The sequence below is a fragment of the Cinclus cinclus genome, chromosome 30 (assembly GCF_963662255.1).
Source record: "Cinclus cinclus chromosome 30, bCinCin1.1, whole genome shotgun sequence".
Lineage (NCBI taxonomy): Eukaryota > Metazoa > Chordata > Aves > Passeriformes > Cinclidae > Cinclus > Cinclus cinclus.
Genome location: NC_085075.1, coordinates 2,593,178 through 2,618,402, shown reverse-complemented (window position 1 = coordinate 2,618,402; position 25,225 = coordinate 2,593,178). Strand labels below are relative to the sequence as shown.

General features: G+C 41.7%; 1 protein-coding gene across 6 annotated transcripts in view; it reads left to right on the top strand.

Moving 5' to 3' along the window:
• SCN8A (sodium voltage-gated channel alpha subunit 8) overlaps positions 1-25,225 on the top strand; it is a 53,737-nt gene that overhangs the window by 23,948 nt on the left and 4,564 nt on the right. For 3 of the 6 annotated variants that reach the window (XM_062510861.1, XM_062510860.1, XM_062510862.1), the window contains exons 12-24: positions 1,850-1,985; positions 3,850-4,088; positions 4,569-4,742; positions 5,434-5,790; positions 7,719-8,189; positions 9,703-9,820; positions 11,342-11,496; positions 12,499-12,672; positions 16,830-16,952; positions 20,575-20,859; positions 21,867-21,920; positions 22,595-22,732; positions 23,784-23,888. In XM_062510861.1, coding sequence (XP_062366845.1) covers positions 1,850-1,985; positions 3,850-4,088; positions 4,569-4,742; positions 5,434-5,790; positions 7,719-8,189; positions 9,703-9,820; positions 11,342-11,496; positions 12,499-12,672; positions 16,830-16,952; positions 20,575-20,859; positions 21,867-21,920; positions 22,595-22,732; positions 23,784-23,888 — 2,529 coding nt within the window. Of the gene's footprint in view, positions 1-797; positions 882-1,849; positions 1,986-3,408; positions 3,415-3,849; positions 4,089-4,568; positions 4,743-5,433; positions 5,791-7,718; positions 8,190-9,702; positions 9,821-11,341; positions 11,497-12,498; positions 12,673-16,829; positions 16,953-20,574; positions 20,860-21,866; positions 21,921-22,594; positions 22,733-23,783; positions 23,889-25,225 lie in introns of all 6 variants that reach the window. The other 3 variants (XM_062510865.1, XM_062510864.1, XM_062510863.1) reach the window with 2 other exon arrangements.

Sequence of the window (25,225 nt, the reverse complement as noted above, 5' to 3'; positions counted from 1 at the left end):
GTTATGTCTGAAACTATTTTTTCACTTCTCACTGACACTTGTTTTCTACACTGATATCTAGGACTACATTTTTCACTTCTCACTGACACTTGTTTTTAAGATTTGTTTTCTGCACTCGTGTCTGGGGCTTTTACTTTTTGAAGCACTTAAGACATATTCTTACTTACTTAAACTTACTAAAACCTGAAGCCTACGCCTCTCTTTCATGTATGAGTGGCTTAATAAACTTCAGTCCTTTGGATTTTTAACTCAATTCCCGCACTCTCATTTCTCTCTGAAGAATTCAGAGAGGCCTCTGTTTTTCAGACTCCAAAACTCTTCATCCTCATCATCCTCCTTCTTTCCAAGCAGAGCAGGATGGGTTAATCTCTGCTGATAAACACCCTGAGCTTCCAGCACCCATTTCTTTTTTCCTTCTCAAATTCAACAATTCACCTCCTTCCCTTCTAGCTTGCTAGAAAAAAAGCCTAAACAAAACAAAAAAAGGTTGGAATTGAGTCTTTAATTAAAGGACTATTAATAGTAGGAGCCTTGGTGTGTGTTGGGGTGATTTGTACCGAGCTATTTAAATCATGGGAATGGGAAAAACAACCCAGTTTTTAAAGGTAGTTGTGAATATTCTTGATTATAAGAAAATATTTGAGGGTTAAAGGGAAATGCAAGCAATCTTTTTGCTCTCACTAAAATCAAGGGGCGGCTGTTAGTAAAATAATGAGTTTGTGAAATACTCCTTTTTTAATTGTTGAATTCTCTCGTGGCTTTTTCTAATTAGTTGAATGAATTGGCATTGAGAAAACCTTTTAGTGGATCAGCGTTTCAGAGTGCAGGAGAGAAGCAAAGCTCTAAACACAGAATATCACTTTAGTAGGGCACAGAAAAATGTGAATCCAATTGAAGACAACATCATTTGAGAGAGACCTAAATCAATTATTTCTGAGAAAACCTGGTTACCAAGCCTATAAATTCCAAGCTGATTTTTAGTTATTGGAATTCTTGCAACTTGTTTGACCCTAATTAATCATGTTAAGCATCAGTTACCTACCTGGTTTTGTTCTTCCTTAGTCAGCACGTTAATGCAGTATTTTCTTTTTTTTTTTTTTTTATTCTTTTTCTAACACAACATGGATGTGGTGACCAGCACAGTGCATGTGTAGAGAGAAATTAGTAATTAGCACTTATTATACTAACTCTGTGTAGAGAGACAAAAAAAGCTCAGTTATCTGTTAGTACCCAGGATTTTCCCTGCCTGGCAATCCAGAGCAATCCTCAGAGGGAAACTGAGGTTCCTTTGGAAGTGCCAGCTCTGAAAAAAGGGGAGCAAGGTGACCCTTCCCAAGGTGGAACAATGGGAATTTCCATCCCTGTCGTGGCACAAAACTGGCTCCATCCTGGGCTGGACTGGGAGAAATCCCTATGAGTTCTCCTTGTTGTGGCTGAGCTTCTTTTAGTCTGATTTTCAGATGGGGATTTTGAAATAAATGTCGATACCGTCAGTTTATAAACCTCACTAATTTGTGTGGCTCAGGTGAGGTTGGTGTGGAGTTGTCACTCTGACCAAAGCTGCCCATCTGTTTGGTTGTGGTACAGAGAATTAATTACATTGTATGTAATTAGAAATATTCTCTGAAATACAGCCTGTAATTTGTCTAAGGCTGCAAAGCACTGGTCCAACAGAAAAAAAGAAGAGATTGAGTTTTGGTTTGAACACGTAAATGTTGTAGGAAGGTGGGAAAGGACAGAGGGACACACAGAACATAGAAAATACAGAATATGGAAATGCAGACCAAGTGCTGCATTTCTGGGCTCAGAGAAGACTCGAGTGTTATTAATCACCGTGTGAACTTTTCAGGGTACCACTGAAATTGAAATCAGGAAGAAGCCTGGCGGGTCTCTCTTGGTCTCCATGGATCAGGTGAATGCATCCTATGGAAGGAAGGACCGGACCAACAGTGTCATGACTGGGTTGACCAACACCCTTGTTGAGGGTAGGTGGATTTGGGGATCGCAGGATGGGGCTCCAGGGAGAACTCAGAGCCCCTTCCAGCCCCAAAGGGGCTCCAGGAGAGCTGGAGAGGGACTGGGGACAAAGGGCTGGAGGGACAGGACACAGGGAATGGTTTCCCACTGCCAGAGGGCAGGGATGGGTGGGATACTGGGAACGAATTCTTCCCTGTGAGGGAAAAGAAACCCTCAACCAAACCCTTCAACCCCTGTGGGGTTGCCCAGAGGAAATGCCCCATTCCTGGAAGTGTCCAGGGTCAGGTTGGGCAAGGCTTGGAGCAGCCTGGCCCAGTGGAATTCAGCTCCCCCTGCTTTAGAGCAGTGCATATTCACACATGGTTTTGCCAAAATCTGCTTCTTTTGGGTCAATATCGATAAAGAAATATTTATTGGACTTTATTTTACTTGGAAATTGCATAGAGATGGAGGTAAAGGCAACAAAGAGTTGTGACTTGGCAATAAAGAGAACGCAGAGTGGAGATCAGAGGAGCCAGGCAGTGCCAGGTACGGGTGTTGTGTCTTCTGCATCTCTGCCGAGCACTGGAGAGAACCTTCCTTTGCTGCAGAGAGAGAAGGATTGGAGCTGCACTGAGAGCTGCAACGTGACAGCTGCCAGAAAAAAATAAAACAGGAGCTGCTGGATGGTGGCAATTCTGGAATGGACAGCACTCAGAGCTGAGATTTCCCAACGTGTTAGAGCAGGAGCCAGCAGGAATTCATGAACAGCAGCCACATGCAGTTGATGATCTCAAATTCCTGCTGTCTCCTGCAATAAAATTGTAGGAAAACTAAATATACTTAGAAACAGAGCAGGGTTTCGCTGCCGCTCCCCTCCTGCGCAAACGCCTACGGGCTCCAGTGCCACGGGTCTCTTTTTAACTTCAGAAATTCCAAGGCAACTAAATACTAAGCAACCAGGGAACCAATGGGAAGGGGAGCACAGTGGTCCTTTCCCTTCCCATAAAAAAATAAAAGGTGAGGGTGCACAGCTGCACAACCTGACTGGAACCAGCAAGTCAACAAATGGGGGCAACTCCTCATTTGTAGGTTTTTTTTTTTTTTTTTTGTTTTGTTTTGTTTTGTTGGTTTTTTTTTTGAGATAAGCCAGTGTAAAAAAATCAAAAAATGGACACAGCATTTCTATGTTTGATTTCTGTAAATGGATGTAGTTAGTCTTAATCAGGTTATTCCTGTTGAAGATCTTTCGCAGCGTTATGTCATCTCTTTCCTCTTTTAGACCCTGTCTGTGTTCAGCACAGAATTCATCTCAGTTATTTAAAAACTGGCACCAAAGGCAGTTTGGAATCTGTAACTTTGGTTTTAACTGCTTTACCTTGATCAGTTCTCAGTTAAATATAGCTCTTCATTGGGAATAATTTGCGTTGAATCATCCTGGTGGGGTTGAAGCACAGGGTTAGAACTTGGGGTGATGTGGTGCAGGTGTTGTGTAGGGACAAAGGAGAAGCTCAATAAAATGAAATCCCAGAATCCAAGAACCCCTGAGGTTGAAAAAGAGCTCCAAGGTCGTTGGGACTAACCTGGGATTGATCCCCACCTTGTCAGCCAGCCCAGAGCACTGAGTGTCACCTCCTGTCCCTCCCTGGACACCTCCAGGGATGGGGACTCCAAACCTCCCTGGGTGCCCCTTCCAAAGCCTGACCACCCTTCCCATGAAGAATTCCTTCCTGATGGCCAGCCTGCCCACAAACTTGTCCCAGCTCTTCTCTCGTGTCACCTCCGTGGCCATTTTCACAAAGTTCACAGGTCTGTAATTCTTCAGCCTCGGAGATGAAGCCTGAACTCTTTGTTTTGTTTCGTTTTTTGTTTTGTTTTGTTTTGTATCTTCAGAGCTGGAAGAGTCCCAGAGGAAGTGTCCCCCTTGCTGGTACAAATTTGCCAACACGTTCCTGATCTGGGAATGCCACCCCTACTGGATGAAGCTGAAGGAGATCGTGAATTTAATTGTGATGGATCCTTTTGTTGACTTGGCCATCACCATCTGCATCGTGCTGAACACGTTGTTCATGGCCATGGAGCACCACCCCATGACCCCCGAGTTCGAGCACGTGCTCTCCGTAGGAAATCTGGTAAGAGAAGAGAGCAGAGCTGAATGTTCCTCACAGATCTCCTGCTGGGAATGCCTGGATTCTTGGGGCTTGGTGGGATTTCTGGATTCTTGGGGCTTGGTGGGATTTCTGGATTCTTGGGGCTTGGTGGGATTTCTGGATTCTTGGGGCTTGGTGGGATTTCTGGATTCTTGGGGCTTGGTGGGATTTCTGGATTCTTGGGGCTTGGTGGGATTTCTGGATTCTTGGGGCTTGGTGGGATTTCTGGATTCTTGGTGTGGATTTGGTGGGATTTCTGGATTCTTGGTGTGGATTTGGTGGGATTTCTGGATTCTTGGTGTGGATTTGGTGGGATTTCTGGATTCTGGATGTGGACTTGGTGGAATGTTTGGATTCTTGGTATGGACTTGGACTCAGAATCTGTTGAGACTTAGCCTGAAGATCAGAAATTAAACCAAAAATGACTCTTTGCCTGTTCTTTGTCTCTTCTCCCCACTCCAGGTTTTCACTGGGATTTTCACAGCAGAAATGTTCCTGAAGCTCATTGCAATGGATCCATACTATTATTTTCAAGAAGGCTGGAACATCTTTGATGGGTTTATTGTTTCCCTCAGTTTAATGGAGCTGAGTTTGGCAGATGTGGAAGGACTTTCCGTGCTGCGATCTTTCAGACTGGTATTCCATGTTCCAATATTCCAATATTCCAGCTCTTTTTCTCTGTTACTGTCATGGAGCTACTAGAGAGCTTAGAATCAGAGAATTGAGTTGGAAGGGACCCACAAGGGACATCCAGTCCAGCTCCTGGCCCTGCACAGAGACCCCAAAATCCCACCCTGAGAGCGTTGCCTAAATGTCCTTTGAGTTCTGGCAGCCTTGGGGCTGTTCCCATTCCCTGGGAGCCTGTTCAGTGCCCACCCAGGGAAAAAAAACCTTTCCCCAATATCCAGCCTGTCCCTCCCGACACAGTTCCTGCTGTTCCCCTCACATAAGGAATTTTTCCCGTTTACACAGGGCAAGGGAAGATCCACTTTTTTTCTGGCTTTGGGGAGGACAGAGATTGAGTGGTGCCATTTTCTTTTCTCACGACTGCTCTTTATGAGATCTGAGAGCCCCTTGTTGCATTTGGGCAGGGAAGGGAGACTTTTCCTTTGGGAAGGGAAAATAACTAAGTACAAAATACCCAAATTTCCAGAAAGATGAAGCATTCTTTGTTCCCCGTAACCTCAGTAACAGAAGCATCAATTTACCTTGATGTAAAATACAAGATGCTTGTTGTTTAGGAAGTTCTGCTTTATTTTCCTCTTTAAGATTTATGTGTTTTGGTTCTTTTTGTCTTGTTTTTTTTTTTTTTTTTCTCTTTTTATAGCTGAGAGTCTTCAAACTGGCCAAATCCTGGCCCACTCTGAACATGCTGATAAAAATCATCGGTAACTCAGTGGGTGCCTTGGGGAATTTGACCTTGGTGCTGGCCATCATCGTGTTTATCTTCGCCGTGGTGGGAATGCAGCTCTTTGGCAAAAGCTACAAGGAATGTGTGTGCAAGATCAATCCGGAGTGTGAGCTGCCCCGCTGGCACATGCACGATTTCTTCCACTCCTTCCTTATTGTCTTCCGTGTGTTGTGTGGGGAGTGGATTGAGACCATGTGGGATTGTATGGAAGTGGCAGGACAGGCCATGTGCTTGATTGTCTTCATGATGGTCATGGTCATCGGAAATTTAGTGGTCAGTAAATGGTTACTGATGGGATTTCTTGGTTGTTTGTGGGTGGGGTAGGATTTGGGGAGAGGCCAGGATGAGGGAGTGATGGTTTGAGAGGTCCCTCTTGGCCTTTGAGTCCCACAGATTTTGGTAGCACAATGGTAAATTCTGGTTTTTTTTTTTTTTTTTTTGGTTTTTTTTTTCCTTGATGAAGACCTTAAACAGTCACCTGTAAATAAAACATTTTGCAGTAAAAGCTGAAGGTATTAAAGTAAGGACAGACCTACACCTGAGCTGAGGGGATAAAGAAGCTAAAAGAAGCAAAACCTGGCGTTTTAACAGCCAAAAAATTCAACAATTTAGTGCACAGGGGAAGGTCCTGAAGTGTTAAAATGAGGATGGAGGTTTCTTCTAAAACCTGAGCCCACTCAGGGCTCAGTCATGAGGTGCTGCTGTGTGCAGGAGCTGCTGTGGAACGGCACAGCCTCTTGTGTGGGAGGCTGGACTCCATCAGGATGGTTCCTTCTGGCCCTGAATTCCATGCAGAAAAGTCTGTGGAGGAAAATGTGAGCAAGAACAAAATCACATGAACAGTCTCAGTTCTTCAAAGTAGTTGTGAGCTCTCTCTGAGAGGTCCTGTCTTGCCAAAGGGTTTTGATAAAATGAGTTTTGGGGATGGTCACTAAATGTGGATGAGGAAATAGAGCTGGGACTGATCACTCAAAATGCCAAGATTTTCCCCATTTTGTTTGAGGCAGAGCCGGGACTAAATCAGGAAGGCTGAGTTTAAATCCTGTGTGTTGGTTTTGAGTTTGTATGACACCAGAACTGGTTTGGATTTGTGGGACACCAGAACTGGTTTGGATTTGTGGGACACCAGAGCTGGTTTGGATCTGTGGGACACCAGAGCTGGTTTGGATTTGTGGGACACCAGAGCTGGTTTGGATCTGTGGGACACCAGAGCTGGTTTGGATCTGTGGGACAGCAGAGCTGGTTTGGATTTGTGGGACACCAGAACTGGTTTGGATCTGTGGGACACCAGAGCTGGTTTGGATCTGTGGGACACCAGAACTGGTTTGGATCTGTGGGACAGCAGAACTGGTTTGGATTTGTGGGACACCAGAGCTGGTTTGGATTTGTGGGACACCAGAGCTGGTTTGGATTTGTGGGACAGCAGAGCTGGTTTGGATTTGTGGGACAGCAGAGCTGGTTTGGATTTGTGGGACAGCAGAGCTGGTTTGGATTTGTGGGACACCAGAGCTGGTTTGGATTTGTGGGACACCAGAGCTGGTTTGGATTTGTGGGACAGCAGAGCTGGTTTGGATTTGTGGACACCAGAGCTGGTTTGGATCTGTGGGACACCAGAACTGGTTTGGATCTGTGGGACACCAGAACTGGTTTGGATCTGTGGGACACCAGAACTGGTTTGGATCTGTGGGACACCAGAACTGGTTTGGATTTGTGGGACAGCAGAGCTGGTTTGGATCTGTGGGACACCAGAGCTGGTTTGGATCTGTGGGACACCAGAGCTGGTTTGGATTTGTGGGACACCAGAACTGGTTTGGATTTGTGGGACACCAGAACTGGTTTGGATTTGTGGGACAGCAGAGCTGGTTTGGATTTGTGGGACAGCAGAGCTGGTTTGGATTTGTGGGACACCAGAACTGGTTTGGATTTGTGGGACAGCAGAGCTGGTTTGGATTTGTGGGACACCAGAGCTGGTTTGGATCTGTGGGACAGCAGAGCTGGTTTGGATTTGTGGGACAGCAGAACTGGTTTGGATCTGTGGGACAGCAGAGCTGGTTTGGATTTGTGGGACACCAGAGCTGGTTTTTCAGTGGTGTTTGGAGACAGCTCCAGGCCATCAGCAGGGCTTTGGGCACCGAGTACTCACTCTGGTCTTTGGGAATCCCCCCTCGTGTGCCCGTCCAGCATCTCCTCTTCCCTTCCAGGTACTGAACCTGTTCTTGGCCTTGCTGCTGAGCTCCTTCAGCGCCGACAACCTGGCGGCCACGGACGACGACGGCGAGATGAACAACCTGCAGATCTCGGTGATCCGCATCAAGAAAGGCATCGCCTGGACCAAGGCCAAGGTCAGGGAGTTCATGCAGGCTCACTTCAAGCAGAGAGAGGCCGACGAGGTGAAACCCTTGGACGAGCTCTACGACAAGAAGGTGAACTGCATCGCCAACCACACCGGGGCCGACATCAACAGGGACATCGACTTCCAGAAGAACGGCAACGGCACCACCAGCGGCATCGGCAGCAGCGTGGAGAAGTACATCATCGACGAGGACCACATGTCCTTCATCAACAACCCCAACCTCACCGTGCGCGTCCCCATCGCCGTGGGGGAGTCCGACTTCGAGAACCTCAACACGGAGGATTTCAGCAGCGACACGGATCCCGATGGCAGCAAGGAGGTGGGCTGGGGCTGAAGTCCATTCCAGAAGTTCAGACCACTGTCCGTGGTCTCCTCTCTTGGCAGGGAGAACTTTTTAGTGCTAAAAATTACTTTGAGAAGTTTAGACCGTTGTGAGTGGTCTCCAGTCTTAGCAGGGAGAACTTTTTAGTGTTAAAACATAAATTCCCGAAGTTTAGACCATTTTGAGTGGTCTCCTCTCTTGGCAGGGAGAAATTTTTAGTGCTAAAAATTAATTTGAGAAGCTCAGACCACTGTGAGTGGTCTCCAGTCTTAGCAGGGAGAAATTTTAAGTTTGGTGTTAAAATTAAATTCCAGAAATTTAGACCACTGTTGAGTTGTCTCCAGTCTTAGCAGGGAGAACTTTTTAGTGCTAAAAATTAATTTGAGAAGTTTTGACCTCTGTCAGTGGACTCCTCTCTTGGCAGGGAGAAAATTTTAGTGCTAAAAATTAATTTGAGAAGTTTAACCCAACTGTGAGTGCCTGGAAACCTCTTTTAAATTCAGTTCCAGCACTAAACTTAAGTTTATGTTGTGCTGTTTTCTTTGCACTCAGAAGTTTCTTGTGCTTGTAGCTCCATAGAAAGCCACAAATACTTTATATATAGATAAATTATGTTAAAATAATTATAATTAATAATTAAGTAACAATATAATAATATTCCAATTACTATTTATTATATATTACATATAATGTAGCAATATACTAATATAATTAATATAATTTTAATTAGCACAAAATTATTTTATATAGAATATTCATTTATTAATTATTAAATTATACTGTATTATTTTGCTATATTATTATTACATAGTACTATATAATATATAATATTGTAATGATATATTTATTTTATATATGTTAAATATATTATTCTATGAATATATTATTCTATAAATATATTTTTCTATAAATATATATTTTCTATATTAATATATATAGTAATTATATAAAATACATATAGTATTATAGTAATTTTCTATATATGATATTATAGTATTATAGTAATTTTTATGTTTTATATATATATATGTATATATATATATGTACACAGATGCTTTCTATATTTTTATGTGTAGAAAGCCACAAATGACATAAATATAATGTAAAATAGATTTAATTACAGAATGGCCTGGGTTGAAAGGAACCTTAAAGATCATTTGGTTCCAACCCCTGTGCTGTGGACAGGGACACCTTTAATAATAAATAGTAATAAATGAGAAATGCTAATAAACCACCTTTCATGTTAAATAATAATAATAATAAGAATAATAATAAATGATAATACATGATAATAATTAAAAGTAATGCTAATAAATGCTGATAAATAACAATAAATACTTCATGCTGTGTCTCCTGCTGCCATGAGACCTAAAGACCACGGGTCAGGATCTCAGCAATTAAATTGAGGAACCAACTTCCCATGAACAGAGAGGTGGTGGACAAAAGGCTGGGTCTTGGTGAACTCTGGAATTTCTTAGGAGCTGATTTTGGGTTGGGCTTTGTGATGCAGAAGCTGGATGAGAGCAGCTCCTCCGAGGGCAGCACCATTGACATCAAGCCTGAAGTGGAAGAAGTCCCTGTGGAGGCCCCGGAGGAGTACCTGGACCCCGATGCCTGCTTCACAGAAGGTCAGCAGGGAGGGAAGGAGGAGAATTTTGGGATGTTCTGGGACTGCTCTGAGCTCAGCTCAACGTTAGGCCAGCCTGCAGCAGGGCTGGCTTTTGATTTATCTCAAAACCCTTCTTTCATGAAGAATTTATGGGTTTGAATTTATGGTTTTGAATTTATGGTTTTGAATTTATGGGACACCAGAGCTGGTTTGGATTTGTGGGACACCAGAACTGGTTTGGATTTGTGGGACACCAGAACTGGTTTGGATTTATGGGACACCAGAGCTGGTTTGGATTTGTGGGACACCAGAGCTGGTTTGGATTTGTGGGACAGCAGAGCTGGTTTGGATTTGTGGGACAGCAGAGCTGGTTTGGATCTGTGGGACACCAGAGCTGGTTTGGATCTGTGGGACACCAGAACTGGTTTGGATCTGTGGGATACCAGAGCTGGTTTGGATTTGTGGGACACCAGAGCTGGTTTGGATTTGTGGGACAGCAGAGCTGGTTTGGATCTGTGGGACACCAGAACTGGTTTGGATCTGTGGGACACCAGAACTGGTTTGGATCTGTGGGACAGCAGAGCTGGTTTGGATTTGTGGGACACCAGAACTGGTTTGGATCTGTGGGACACCAGAACTGGTTTGGATCTGTGGGACAGCAGAACTGGTTTGGATTTGTGGGACACCAGAGCTGGTTTGGATCTGTGGGACACCAGAGCTGGTTTGGATCTGTGGGACAGCAGAGCTGGTTTGGATTTGTGGGACACCAGAGCTGGTTTGGATTTGTGGGACACCAGAGCTGGTGAACTAATTCAGAGCAATTTATAAAGTGAAGCTCTCAGAGATGCAGCTACCCTTGCTAGGATGTAAATCACACAATCCTTCAATAATTTGTGTTGGAAAGAACTTTAAAACTCATCCTGATTTATCCCCCTGCCATTACAGGGACACCTCCCAGGCTGCTCCAAGCTCATCCAGCCTGGCCTTGGGCACTTCCAGGGATCTCTGGGTTACCCATTCCACCCTCACAGGGAGAATTTTTAAAGAATTAAACACCACCTGTAGTAGAACTAGATGATTTTTGTACAGCTGATGCTTTAAGTATTTTTCCTTTCCTGTAACTGGCCTCAAAATCTTTGGAGATCTGATCTGTTACAGGAATTCCCATGGCAAAGCTGCTTTAAATGGTTCAAGGTTATTTTATTTGCATTTGTCTCCTCAAGAGCGTGGCCCTCACCAAATAGAACGAGCTGATCTGTTCCCATATTGATGTTAATTCTGGCACAGAAGTGGCAAAACAATCCCAAAATCCTCCAGAAAGCAAAAGTTTTAACTCATCTTAAAACTCACTCAGATATTGGTGACACCAAAACCGCTTCTAGACACCGAGAATCGAATAGAAATAAATATTTATAAAATAACAAATATAAAATAAAGGAATTTTTTTTTTTTTTTTACTTTAAATCCTGTTTTTTTTTTTCCTTTAAATCCTGGTGGTTTTTTTTTTCCTGAGTGAAGGTGTCACCTGTCCCTGTTGCAGGTTGTATGCAGCGCTGCAAGTGTTGTCAGGTCAATATTGAGGAGGGGCTGGGAAAGTCCTGGTGGACCTTGAGGAAAACTTGTTTCTTAATTGTGGAGCATAATTGGTTTGAGACTTTCATCATCTTTATGATCCTCCTGAGCAGCGGTGCTCTGGTGAGTAAAAAATGTGTTTGGGCTTGGGGATGTCTAATTGTAGACAGGAAATTTTGGGGGGGGAAAAAAAAAAAAAAAGCAAAGTGTGGGAATTAAATATCATAACTCCCATCGTGGAAGTGTAGAAAAGTTTTTTATTAATGGTTTTAGTTTAGTTTAAATGAAGAACAGAGTGTTCAAAGCTGGGTTCAGATCCTGGAAATGTGAAGATTTGGGGAAAAGTCAGCCTGATTTACCAGAATCACTGAAATTGGAAAAGCTTTTATTAATGGTTTTAGTTTAGTTTAAATGAAGAACAAAAACTCCAAAGCTGGGTTCAGATCCTGGAAATGTGAGGATTTGGGGAAAAGTCAGCCTGATTTACCAGAATCTCTGAAATTGGAAAAGCTTTTATTAATGGTTTTAGTTTAGTTTAAATGAAGAACAAAAACTCCAAAGCTGGGTTCAGATCCTGGAAATGTGAGGATTTGGGGAAAAGTCAGCCTGATTTACCAGAATCTCTGAAATTGGAAAAGCTTTTATTAATGGTTTTAGTTTAGTTTAAATGAAGAACAAAAACTCCAAAGCTGGGTTCAGATCCTGGAAATGTGAGGATTTGGGGAAAAGTCAGCCTGATTTACCAGAATCTCTGAAATTGGAAAAGCTTTTATTAATGGTTTTAGTTTAGTTTAAATGAAGAACAAAAACTCCAAAGCTGGGTTCAGATCCTGGAAATGTGAGGATTTGGGGAAAAGTCAGCCTGATCTCACAGAACCACCAAAATCCCAGAATCACTGAAATTGGAAAATCCCTCCAACACCATAAACTCCAACCTGTGACTGCAACAAAATCAATTTTCTGTGATTTATTTATATGTTTAATATAAATCTATATATTTAGATGATAGATATATATATAAATCTGTGTACTGAAGCCACCTCAGTATCATTTGAAGCTCCTGGATAACACCATGGAATAAATAAATCAGTCAATCCCTAAGAATGACCCCTGGTTATTCCCCAGGCTTTTGAGGACATTTACATCGAGCAGAGGAAAACCATCAGGACCATCCTGGAATATGCAGACAAGGTCTTCACCTACATTTTCATCCTGGAGATGCTGCTCAAGTGGTGTGCTTATGGATTTGTGAAATTCTTCACCAATGCCTGGTGCTGGCTGGATTTTCTCATCGTGGCTGTATGTATCCTCTTTTTTCTTTTTTTTTTTTTTTTTTATTTCCTCTCCTTTTTAATTTTTTTTCTGCTTGGGAAATCAATGTTTCCTCCTCAAATCCTAAGTGTGCATCACAGATTTAACAATCCCAGATATCTGTGAATTCCCAAATCGAGGATAAAACCTTCAAGCCTTTTGGGTTTTCCTGTGCAGCTGTGGGATTTCTGCCCTGCAGGGATCAAAGAGGATTTTCCAGCCTTGTTTTGCTCTGTTGAAAATAGAATTTTAGGAGACCTGCCCGTGTCTGGAGCCACTGGGAAGTGTTTCCAGGGGGAAAGATGTGGCATTTCTTGGTGATATTTCAAGGAGTTACATTCTCTGTAAGCATTTTCTTGCATTATTAATGATGAGGGGGTGATGAAGCAGCAAAACCTCCCCATCCCACCACCCCCATGCTGGATTTGTGGGAATCTCAATCCTTGGAAATCTCATTGTGCACAGTGAAATCCAGCATCATCCATCTTGTGTTCAAAAGAAACGGGAAAGAAGAAGCAGGATCACCTCAAACAAGAAAGCTCAGCAGAGAGTGAGATCTGGAATTCACCTGCAGAACATCTTGGGAGGGAGGATAAATCTGAGAAATAAAAAAAAAAAAAAAAAAAAGATAATAAATTGTAGGATTAAAGGAAAAAAAAGAAACATACCAAAAAAACAGAGGGAAGTTTCAGCAATTAATTTGGCTCTGAAGCACAGAGAGGGAATTTAAAACAAATGGAATTTGTGCTGTCCACAGTGGTAGAAAATGGTGTAATTCAATAGAAAATGTTTGAACCATGAAATTTAAAATCCGTTTGGATTATTTTAAAGTGTTTCATCACATCCATCTGGGATTCAGTGGTGACTGCCCCAAGAGCAAGTATGTTAAAAAAGAATTCCCAATTTTTCCAAGCTTCTCCTTTGGAACACTCTGTGTGTGATTCAGTTGCTGTTCAGCACCATTATCACTCTGGAAATATTCCTGAGTAGGTGGAAGGAACTATGCTTGGAATTCAGGGGCAGAAGTGACTCAAACTCTGTGTTTCCTGTAGAAAAATTGGAAATTGAAATTTTATTTAAAAAAAAAAAAAGTCCTCTCTGATCCCGTCAACATCTTTCCTTGGACTCAACCTGCACGTTCAAAGTTTTATTTTCTGACAGTAACCCTGGATCTCTCTCACTGCCTGAAGTTTAATTCCAGTTGGTTTTGAATGAAATGCAGTTTAATGGGCAGAGGTGGTACAAGCTTTAATTTCTTTCCCATTATCTGGGAGTGGAGTAAAGATCAAGAACTTCCCAGGCAGGAAGGGAACCAAGTGTAGAAGGATTTGGAATTCCCAGGGCTTTAAGAGGAATTCCTGTTTTCTCTTGGTATCACAGAGGAGTTGAACAACAACAAATCTGAAATATGACTTTTGAGATGCCTCAGCAAAATCTCAGCAATGCTTTGTGTCCTGTATCTGTTAAATCACTTTTTTTTTAACCCAAATTTGGTGGCGTGTTCTTGGAAGGGGCTGGAGTGAGCCAGGGCAGCAGGGAATGAACCTTTGCATCCTAACAACACTCTTGGATGTTATTTTGCAGGTTTGCTATAAGCATTGTCCAATTCCCCTCCTCCTCATCCCCAAAGCTTCCTGGGTGTGTTTGTGAAGACTTTTACTGGGTAATAATGAAGGATTCTGCTTTTCAGTCATTCTGGGATTCCCTTTGTCCGACCTCGGTGCCTGCTGTGTCTTCTGTTGGAATATCCTCAGGGAAAACAAACAAACAAACAAACAAAAAATCCTCAAAGGTCCCTAAAAGCTCAAAACTGCTTTTTCTGTCATGGTCTTGGTGTCCTGCTCAGGAGTAAGATGTTAATCCTGAGGGGAAGAAGCTGTAAAAAGGAGGATTCTTTGTTCATGGAATGGTTTGGGCTGGAAGGGACCTTAAAGCTCATCCTGTTCCACCCCTGCAGGGAGGACACTTCCACCATCCCAGGCTGCTCCAAACTCCTTGGATACTTCCAGGGATCCAGGGACAGTTTCCAGGGATGGGGCACTTCCAGTGTTTTATTTACAGGGTAAATAAACCTCATCTCCAAATCCATCAGATTTCTATATTTAATTTTATTTAGATTTATGCCAAGGAATCGGTCCTGGCTTGGCTGAGCTGGTTTTGCCTCCCAAAGGTTTTGTTGGAACCTTTTGGGAACAGCCCTGGGATTTTGTGGAAACTTTGGGACACCCCTGGCGTGGTTCAAATTAGTGGAATTCTAAAATGGGGATGGAAAAACCAAAGCACTGTTGGTGGCCACTCATTTTTGGGGAAGATACCATAGAACTGTGGAATGATTTGAGTTGGAAGGAACCTTAAAATCATCTCATTCCAAGTCCCCTGCTGTGGACAGGGCCACCTTCCATATGAAGATGGAAAAAAAAAACCCCATGAGCCACATGCCCAAATAAGATGAAACCTCAATTTTTCCCCACACGTTTATGATTTGAAATCTAGAGCTGATATTTCCCTTAAATACGTGTGGAATACGAATCATCCTTATAGTTAATTCTACATTATTATTCTAATATTAAAAAAAAGATATATAAAAGAATGATAAATAGGAAGTGTCCTATTCTGAGAATTCAGCTGAAACCTCCTGTTCCAGGAGGAGGTCCTGTGTTTTTTTGTTTGTTGTTGTATATGGATGTCTTTTTTTTTTTTTTTCCCTTAAAAGAGGGTTTTATGTCTCTTTTTTTATCTTGTCTGAAGTGTGATGGCAGCAAAAAATGGGAATTAATGTGTCTGTAATTGTTTACACGTGGCCAGGTTGTGTCTGTGGCTTGGTGAGTTTAAAAATTAAAAATCTCTGATAATTCAGGTTTACAGCCTGACTCCAGGTTCAACAGGTTGCCCAGTATAACCCAGTACATCCCAGTACCTCACAGCACGCTCCTGAGGTCTGGACTGGGGGAAAAACAGGGGGGAAATGGGGATGGGATGGAGGGAAATGGGATAAAACAGGATTGGGATGAGGGAAAATGGGGAGAAATGGAGCTGGGATTGGGATGGGGGGAAAAAAGGGAAGACACCTGGAATGGAGGAGAATGGAGGATGCTAGAGCTGGGATTGGGAAAAAAATGGGGAAAATTCTGGTTTTGGGATGTGGAAAACAACCTTGGGAAAAGCAATTCCTGGGAATCCCCAGGCATGGTGACCATTTTCCCCATTTTCCCCCATCCCAATCCTATTTTATCCCATTTCCCCCATCCCATCTGATCCCAAATTTCCCCAGTTTTTCTTGTTTGTTTGTTTTTGTTTTTGTTTTTTTTTTTTCCCCCTGGTTTTCCCCAAATCCCAACTTGAGCAGCCGCAGGAGCGTGCAGTGAATGAAGTACTGGGTTATACTGGGTTATACTGGGCTGTACTGGGCCAGTCGTTTCCTTGATCAGAAACCCTTTGGGAAGCGGATCACAAATCCTGGAGTTCCAAGACACAAATCCAATAAAACCACAGAACAAAATCAACCCCGAGCATCGCTACCTGGAACAGGCAGAAAATGAAAACACGCCAGGCAGAAAAAGCCACCCCCAGTGCTTGGCTGGAGCAGGAAGAGCTGGAATCAAGCTGAGAATTCCCAGAGTGAAAGAGAGAAGAGCTTGGCCCAGGTGTGCAGTGTGTGTATTTATCTGTATTCTTTCTCTTAGGTACCTTTAACATTTGTCTGGCTTAAATTTCATGAGCGCCGCCGGGATCCCGCAGCCGGTACAGGGCGAGGGTAAGGTTTTTGTTTGGGCTCCTCCTTCCAACAGCCCCTTCTCCGTGTGTGTCTCTGCCTCTTCCTCTCTTTTTCTCTCTTCTCTCACTGATCTCTTCCCCTCTGTTCTTTTCTCAATTGCATTATTTCCTTCCAGGTCGGTTCAGTCAAGTGAAGTAGGCAGCTGGTGTCATGGCTTCGGTATTTGGGGCGGCCCAGGTGGCTCCTGGGCTGGGCAATCAGGGTTAGGGGATCCAATCTAACAGTCTGGAACATTTTTTTTTTCTTTTTTTCTTTTTTTTTTTTTTTTTTAATTTCTTTTTTGTGCCTTTTTTTTTTTTTTAATTTAATTTTTTTTTTCTCCTATTTTTTTCTGGTTCTTTTTTCTATTTTTTTTCTATTTTCTGTGTAGGTCTCTTTAGTCAGCCTTATAGCTAATGCCCTGGGCTACTCGGAACTAGGTGCCATAAAATCCCTTAGGACACTAAGAGCCTTGAGGCCTTTAAGAGCGTTGTCCCGATTTGAGGGGATGAGGGTAAGATGCCATTAGCAGCTGATCCTTCTGCATGCCCGTGGAGCGGTTTTTTGTTTTTTTTTTAATTAAAAAAAAAAATAAAAAAAAAATAATAATAATAATAATAAAAAAAAATTTTAAAAAAGCATGCTAGAACTGATCAAAACCGGTGGAAAGAAAATTCCAAACAGAATCATGATGCAGCTGCTGACTTGATCACCTCTCTACGTGGATGTACCCCTCACCCTGCCCACCGCTGCACCCTCCCCTCTAACAAAGGGAGATGCATTAAGCTGCCTCATTACATTAATTAATGGCCCAAACCACCTGCCATTCGTAGCACACTTGGCTGTTCTCATTTGGCCTGGCTTTGACCTCGAGCATCCGAGGGGCTTCTTCAGCTGGAACTTTTTTTATTTTTTATTTTTAATTTTTTTTTTTTGTTATTATTTTTCATTTTTTTTTTTTTTAATCTAGGGAGAATCACCAGGTGCAAAGAAGCAGAATTGGAACCACCTCAGGGTTCTCTCCAGGTGTTGGCTGTTGGTGGAATTGGATTGAAAGATTCTGTCTGAGGGGGTTTTTTAAAAAAAAATAAGTAACTGGGGAGGGGGGGGAAAAAGCTGCTGCCTCCCATGGGTCACTGCAGGAAGGGACTGGGGGGATTTGAAAACTTTGGTTTCATTCCTCTTGTTGCACCTTGTTGTTCTCAGTCCAGTCTGGTGGTGACTGGCAGCCTTGTCTGGTAGTGAAGCTTTTCCTTTCTGTCCCTTTTCCTTTTTTTTCCATGCTTTTTTGGTCCCTGTCCTGTCGCTGTGGAACCAGAACAAAGCACAAGCAAAGCACTGAACTGAACAAAAGCTTTCCTTGAAAATTGGTGCTGGCACCACTGCCTTGGGTGTTTCAATTATTGCAGTGTCTCACTGCTTTGTCACTAATATTCTGTCATTTTGGTGCTTTTTTTTTTCCCCCATTTGGGATTGAAATAGTCTCCTAAGAACATTAAAAAAAAAAAATTGTCTAGTACAAAAATTGAAATGAAGGGTATTTGGCATGAATGGATTTTCCAGGTGCTGTTAGAACAGGAACGTGGGGTTTTGTGCTAAATCCCAGTTAGATAACCAGAGATAGTGCAAGAGAGAAAATCATGTATTTTAAATAATAACAGAAGGGAATAGCAGTCACAGTTTTACTTCAGGGTTTGAGTGGAGCAATTCCACGTGGATCCTTCTGGAGCAGTTCCACCTGGATCCTCCTGTTCTCTGGATTTGCTGCAGTGTAAACTGAACCCAAAATCCAGCACAAGAGGAGCAGGGGACCTCACATTCCCTGGGAAGAAATAAAATTTGTGAGCTCCAAATCCAAAGGAGGTGTTTCTTCTCCTGCTGTTACTTCTTTGTGTCTGTAGTTTAATTCTAGATTTGAATCCACAGCGGAGGCACAAAGGGAGAAAAATTTCCATTCTCAAAAAGGTGGAGCTTTTGCTGGGCTGGGTTTGGGTCCCACCCAGAAGTTTGGTCTCAAAGAACAGGCCTAGCACTAAACCTGGACAAACTCCAAGCTGTTTTTAAGCCACACAGGGGAGAAGATTTCTGATGTAGAATCAGGAAATTCTCATGCTTAAAGTGGGGGATTTTCACCAGGGGAAGATTGATATTTAGACCTGTCAGCTACCTAAACCCATTTATTTCTCTTTTGTTTTGACTTGGAGAACAAGAACTGCCCCATCCAAGCAAACCAATTCCTGTGAGCCAGGGAACAGAGACCTGAAATGTCTTTGCAAAGGAGACTGAAAGTGTGGTTCTTTGCTTTTCTCTCCTCCATAGCAATCTGCATTTCCAGGAGCTTGCTCTGCTCTGAGCTGGGTCAGGGAGTTTGACAGTGATGCTGTGAGACATGCATGTGTTCTTGTCACAAAAGCCATGTTCCTCCTTTCACTCCTTTTGGAAAGCTCTGTAGATTTAATGAACCATAAATTATCATATTTCAGGAGCATATCAACATATTACTTTTTTTTTTTTTCCTTTTTTTCTTCATGTGGTAGCTGGAATAAATCAATGTATTCCTAGGAGGATGTGACCCAGAAAAGTGCTGCTGATGTGGTGCTGGTGTCCAGCAGTTGTTGGGATGAAGGGAGAGAGGGAGAGCAGAGCTGCAGCCTGGGGCTCTCACCTGAGCCGTGGTGGCCACGAGCCCCCTGAGCTGCTGTGGTGGCCACAAGCCCCTGAGCTGGATGTGGTGGCCACAAGCCCCCCAAGCTGCCATGGTGGACACAGGCTATGGATGTGGTTGTGGCCACAAGCCCCCTGAGCTGCTGTGGTGGCCATGAGCCCCCTGAGCTGCCATGGTGGCCACGGGCCCCCTGAGCTGCCGTGGTGGCCACGAGCCCCCCGAGTTGCTGTGGTGGCCACAAGCCCCTGAGCTGCTGTGGCCACCCCAAGCTGCCGTGATGGCCACGAGCCCCCCGAGCTGCCGTGATGGCCACGAGCCCCCTGAGCTGCTGTGGCCCCTTGAGCTGCCGTGGTGGCCACGAGCCCCCTGAGCTGCTGTGGTGGCCACGGGCCGTGTGTGTGGTGGTGGCTTCCAGCAAGGGCTGCTGTGGAGGTGCAGGGACCAGGACAAGCTGTGGCTCCTGCTCCACCCTTGGGACCTCCCCAGTCCTGCCGTGGTCGAGTTATCTTTCAAAACCAAGGCGAAGGGAGGGCAACAACAGTTGAGGTTTTGTTCATCTATTAAAGGAATCTAAATCAGGAGATGGTAATAAAAGATTTAATATCCTGCTGACCTGCCTCTAATAAAAGCTTACGTTTGGCCAGGGATGCTCAGGGACACAGCGCTCCCAAACTGTGAAAGGCTAAAATTAGGAAGAGATGATCTCTGCCCGAACCCATCCCGTTCCTGAGGTTTTTGGGGCTGTTTGGAGGAGGGAACATGGCTTTTGTGTCCTCTGGAGCTTGCCAGGCTGCATGCTCAGCTCTGTGCCTGGGACTGCGTGAGCGGCCTTGCCTGGTCCACGGGATGATCTTGGTGTTGGTGCTTTGTGTGACCTCGGTGGTGCTGGGCTTGGTCCTGACCCCGCTGCTGGGGCCCTGGGTGGGAGCAGGAGCAGGCCCTGCAGTGCAGAAACAGCTCTGTTTGAATGTGGGGAATGGCTGGAGGGGCTGCCTCTGGAAAACTCCCAAAGTCACAAACTCCCAAAGTCACAAACTCCCAAAGTCACAAACTCCTAAATTCACAAACTCCTAAATTCACACTTGGCTCAGAAAATCCCATCCAGGAGCCCTGTTTGTTACAACAGAGTCTGAGCCCTCACTCTGCCTCTGGGCAATTAAAAGAATTGACGTTAAAGAATTAAATTAAAGAATTGATATTAAAGAATGACTTTATTGAAGAACGAACAATCCAAACTCTGCAAACCCAACGACGTGAGCCTGTTTTCTTTTGAAAACCAGAGCTTCTTTGAAACAGAATTTAAAACTCGGAACAACTTCTGATGAAACAACCAATTCCAACATCTGGGCGGCCCGATCCCCTATTCCCCAAAATAATAAAAAAAAAACCAAAAAAAACCAGCTGTACTGATGCTTGCTGTCTCCTGCCTCGTGTTTTATACTGAATTTTTTTCCCACCCCTTCCAACACAGGTGGTTGTCAACGCCTTGGTTGGCGCTATCCCTTCCATTATGAATGTCTTGTTGGTCTGCCTTATCTTCTGGCTGATTTTCAGCATTATGGGGGTTAACCTGTTTGCCGGGAAATATCATTACTGCTTTAATGAAACAGCTGAGCATCGCTTTGAGATAGATGTTGTTAACAACAAGACAGACTGCGAAGCTCTGATGCCTCCCAACTCCACGGAGATCCGATGGAAGAATGTGAAAATTAACTTCGACAACGTTGGGGCGGGATATCTGGCTCTTCTGCAAGTTGTAAGTTTTGGGGGTTTTTTTTATCGTTTTGGTAGTGGGAAATGTAAAATGTTCCCGGTTTGTTTTCTTCTTTTTTTGTGGTTTTTTGTTGTTTTTGTTTTTGTTTTTTTTTTTTTTTTTTTTTTGGTGGAAACTTGGATATTGAAGACTTTTGGGTTTTCTCTGCCCTTCGAGGAAGAATTGGTTTTGGAGAAGGGTTTTTAAAATTGAGTGATGGAGCTAGAATCACTGGTGTGTGGTTTGAATAGAAGTGTGTAGTACCACATGGTGGAGGATTTGAAATTGGGGGTTTTGGGATAGAGTAACAGGTGGAAAGCAAGATGGAAGTTTAGGGTGGAGGTTTCTTTCTTCTTCACTTTCTTCTTCATGGTGGTGCTTTTTAATTGGATAGAAAATTCCAAACACTGCGGGTGTTTGGTCACTGGGTCAAAAGTAAAAATAATTTAGTTCTTAATTGGACAATTAAAAGGCCTTGTAATGAGAGAGATTGATGGCCACTTCACCATTTTTAGCTTTTTTTAGCTAGAAGTAGTTGCATTTATTTTTTTTTTTTTTCAGCTGCAGCACTCACCGTAGCACAGATAAGAATTAATAAACATCTGACTCCAAACACAGAATTCCGTCTTTCACACCTTTAATCCCAACCCTGGCAAGAAGGAAAAAAAAAATATATATATGTTTAAAAAGCAATATATTTTACATGCTTCCCTGTGTCTGAAATACAGCCCCACTGGGGTTGGGGCTGGAGTGGATTTATCATTTTCTATTTCTTCTCTTTCCTCCCTTTTCCTCCCAGCACAGCGAGGGGCCCAAGGTCTTTCCACTTTTCCCTTGGAACTCATGAGGTTCCCATTTGATTTCTGTAATTTAAATTAAATGAAAAGAGAAGCATTGAAGTGATATTAAAATTCATGATACGGGGCCATGAAGGGTGCCTTGGCAGAGCTGGCACGGCTCTGTTGGTTTTGTGTTTGGGGTGAATTTTGTCTCTGTGTTTTCTTTGCCAGGCCACGTTCAAGGGCTGGATGGACATCATGTATGCAGCTGTAGATTCCAGAAAGGTAAAATGCAAAACCACAAAATCCATGCTCTTTTACTTTGGCAAAATCGAGAGGAAATGCTGAAGAAAATCCCAAAAAAAGCAGCTTGTTCTTTCTTTTTTGATTATTTTCTTAAAATTAATTTTAAATTTATTTTTAATTGTTTTGTTTTATTGTCGTTTGGGTTTTTTTGTTTCTTTTTTCTACTCCGACTGAAGTAAAAACACAGTGAAGGAAAGAATACACTGAAGTTACAGATTTAATAATTAGAATAAATTATGGGGAGGAATTAACCAGAAGATCCCCCGTGAATTTTTTATGTCTGAGCATTATTGTGAATCCAGCTGTGGAATTTTGTCTGGCTTGGAGTTTAATCCTCAGGCACTTGTCTGGTTCTTGCATGCTGGAATCATGAAAATACCCAACTTCCTTTTTGCTTTTGATTTTATTCCCCCCTTTGTATTCTCTTGGTTCTACATGAAACAGAAAAGTTCTGGTTTTAAAATGGATTTTCTTGTCCTGCACTGAATACGGATTTGAAACAAATATTTCTGTGCCAGGAAAAAATGAAAATATTCTGTTTTCTCATCTTTTTGGTCTTACATTTTCAAAGAGAAATCATTTGCAAACACAAGCAATCTCATTTTGCCAGTACTTTTGCTATCTTTGAAATGTCATTTGTTGCTTTTCTTCAGCAAGAAGAACAACCCAAGTACGAGGACAACATTTACATGTACATTTATTTTGTTATCTTCATCATCTTCGGGTCCTTCTTCACCCTGAACTTGTTCATTGGTGTCATCATCGACAACTTCAATCAACAAAAGAAAAAGATAAGTGATCTTTGTTTGCTGGTTCTGAGCTGCTCCAGCTGCGTTTCTCTGAAAATAAAAATATTTTAGGGCACAAATCTCTTTTTTTTTTTTTAATCAGAGCTGTGGGGCTCTTGGTGCCTCGCAGGAATTGCTGAGCACAACAGGTTTGGTTAAACTGCAGCCAGGTGAAATATTCTCCTTAAATTGCATTTTCATGCTTTATTCCTTGACTAAAATACAGATTGGATAAACATTAAATATTTTCCTTAAATTCCATTTTTTTGTTTTATTCCTTGACTAAAATACAGATTGGATAAACACTAAATATTTTCCTTAAATTGCATTTTCATGCTTTATTCCTTGACTAAAATACAGGTTGGATAAACATTAAATATTTTCCTTAAATTGCATTTTCATGCATTTTGGGTGAGATTTTTTGTTCCTTGACTAAAATACAGATTCAATAAACATTAAATATTTTCCTTAAATTGCATTTTTATGTTTTATGCCTTGACTAAAATACAGATTGGATAATTCCCTTAGATTCCATTTTCAGGTTTTATAATGCCTTGATTAAAATATAGATTGGATAAACATTAAACATTTTCCTTAAATTACATTTTCATGCTTTTTTTGTTTGTTTGTTTTTTAATACCTTGACTAAAATACAGATTGGATCATTTCCTTAGATTCCATTTTCATGCATTGTGGGTTTTTTTTATGCCTTGACTAAAATATAAATTGGAAACAAGACATCCTCCTTACCTCTCCCTCCCATATCCTTTTTATTTTTGTTTGTTTGTTTTTTCCCATTCCAGCTGAAATTTTGGCTCCTGTAAATTCCCTCACACCTCACAGAGAGGGATGGGGAAGGAGGCACTGCAGTGAAACATCATTTATAGGAAAAAAAATTCATTTTTAAAGAAAGACCAGTGGGAATTAATGTGAATTATTTCTTTCTTGTCTGAGCTGGGGTTTGCTCCTTTTTTTTTTTTTTTTTTTTTTTGTTCTGCTTTATGAACTGGTTGTAACAATTTATTTTTTTTTTACTTTTTTTTCGCCCCTTTACTTTGGAGGTCAAGATATTTTCATGACAGAAGAACAAAAGAAGTATTACAATGCCATGAAAAAACTGGGCTCAAAGAAGCCTCAAAAACCCATTCCCCGACCTCTGGTGAGTACATTAGAGAAAAAAAAAAATAAAAAACCAAACTGGAGTAGATTTCAAAGGAGCTTTTTTCTCCAAAACCATCCCTTGTTGCAGCTCTTGTTGGACTCCACCTCGCTCTTGGGGGGAAAAAAAAAAAAAAATCAAAAAAAAAAATTCAGATATTTGTGCTGGGTTTGGTGTTCATTAATTCATCAGTGGGATGTAGAAAATAATCCCCAGATGTGACTGGGGTGGGAGCAGTGGGTGTTTGGGGATTCTCCATTCTGGGCTGAGCTCGTTCCCCTGCTCTGTCAAAGTCTCCATCTCTCACAAAAGCAAAGATGGATTTGGCTTCAGTCCCTGAGATGATTTCTGGATAAAACATCTTTCCCCAGCTGTGGCTGGAGAGGCTCAAAAAGAGGAAATTGTGCTGTTAGGAGGGCTGTGAATAATGGCATGTAAATGTAATTGTAAATAGAAATATAAACATAAATAGAAATATAAACATAAATAGAAATGTAAATATAATTGTAAATATAAATATAAATAGAAATGTAAATATAATTGTAAATATAAATATAAATATAAATATAAATATAAATATAAATATAAATATAAATATAAATGTAAATGTAAATGTAATTGTAAATGTAAAAATATAAAACAAAGGAAATTGTGCTGTTAGGAGGGCTGTGAATAATGGCATGTAAATGTAATTGTAAATAGAAATATAAACATAAATATAAATGCAAATATAATTGTAAATGTAAATACAAATATAATTGTAACTATAAATATAAATATAAATATAAATATAAATATAAATATAAATATAAATAAATGTAAATAGGAAGCTGTGCTGTTAGGGGCCAGAGTAGCACACTGGGGTGCCATTAATGATATATAAATATATAAATATATAAATATTATAAATATATAAATATATAAATATAGAGGAAGCTGTTCCGTTAGGGGCCGGAGTAGCACACTGGGGTGCCATTAATGATATATAAATATATAAATATATAAATATATAAATATATAAATATATAAATATATAAATATAGAGGAAGCTGTTCCGTTAGGGGCCGGAGTAGCACACTGGGGTGCCATTAATGATATATAAATATATAAATATATAAATATATAAATATATAAATATATAAATATAGAGGAAGCTGTTCCGTTAGGGGCCGGAGTAGCACACTGGGGTGCCATTAATGATATATAAATATATAAATATATAAATATATAAATATATAAATATATAAATATATAAATATAGAGGAAGCTGTTCCGTTAGGGGCCGGAGTAGCACACTGGGGTGCCATTAATGATATATAAATATATAAATATATAAA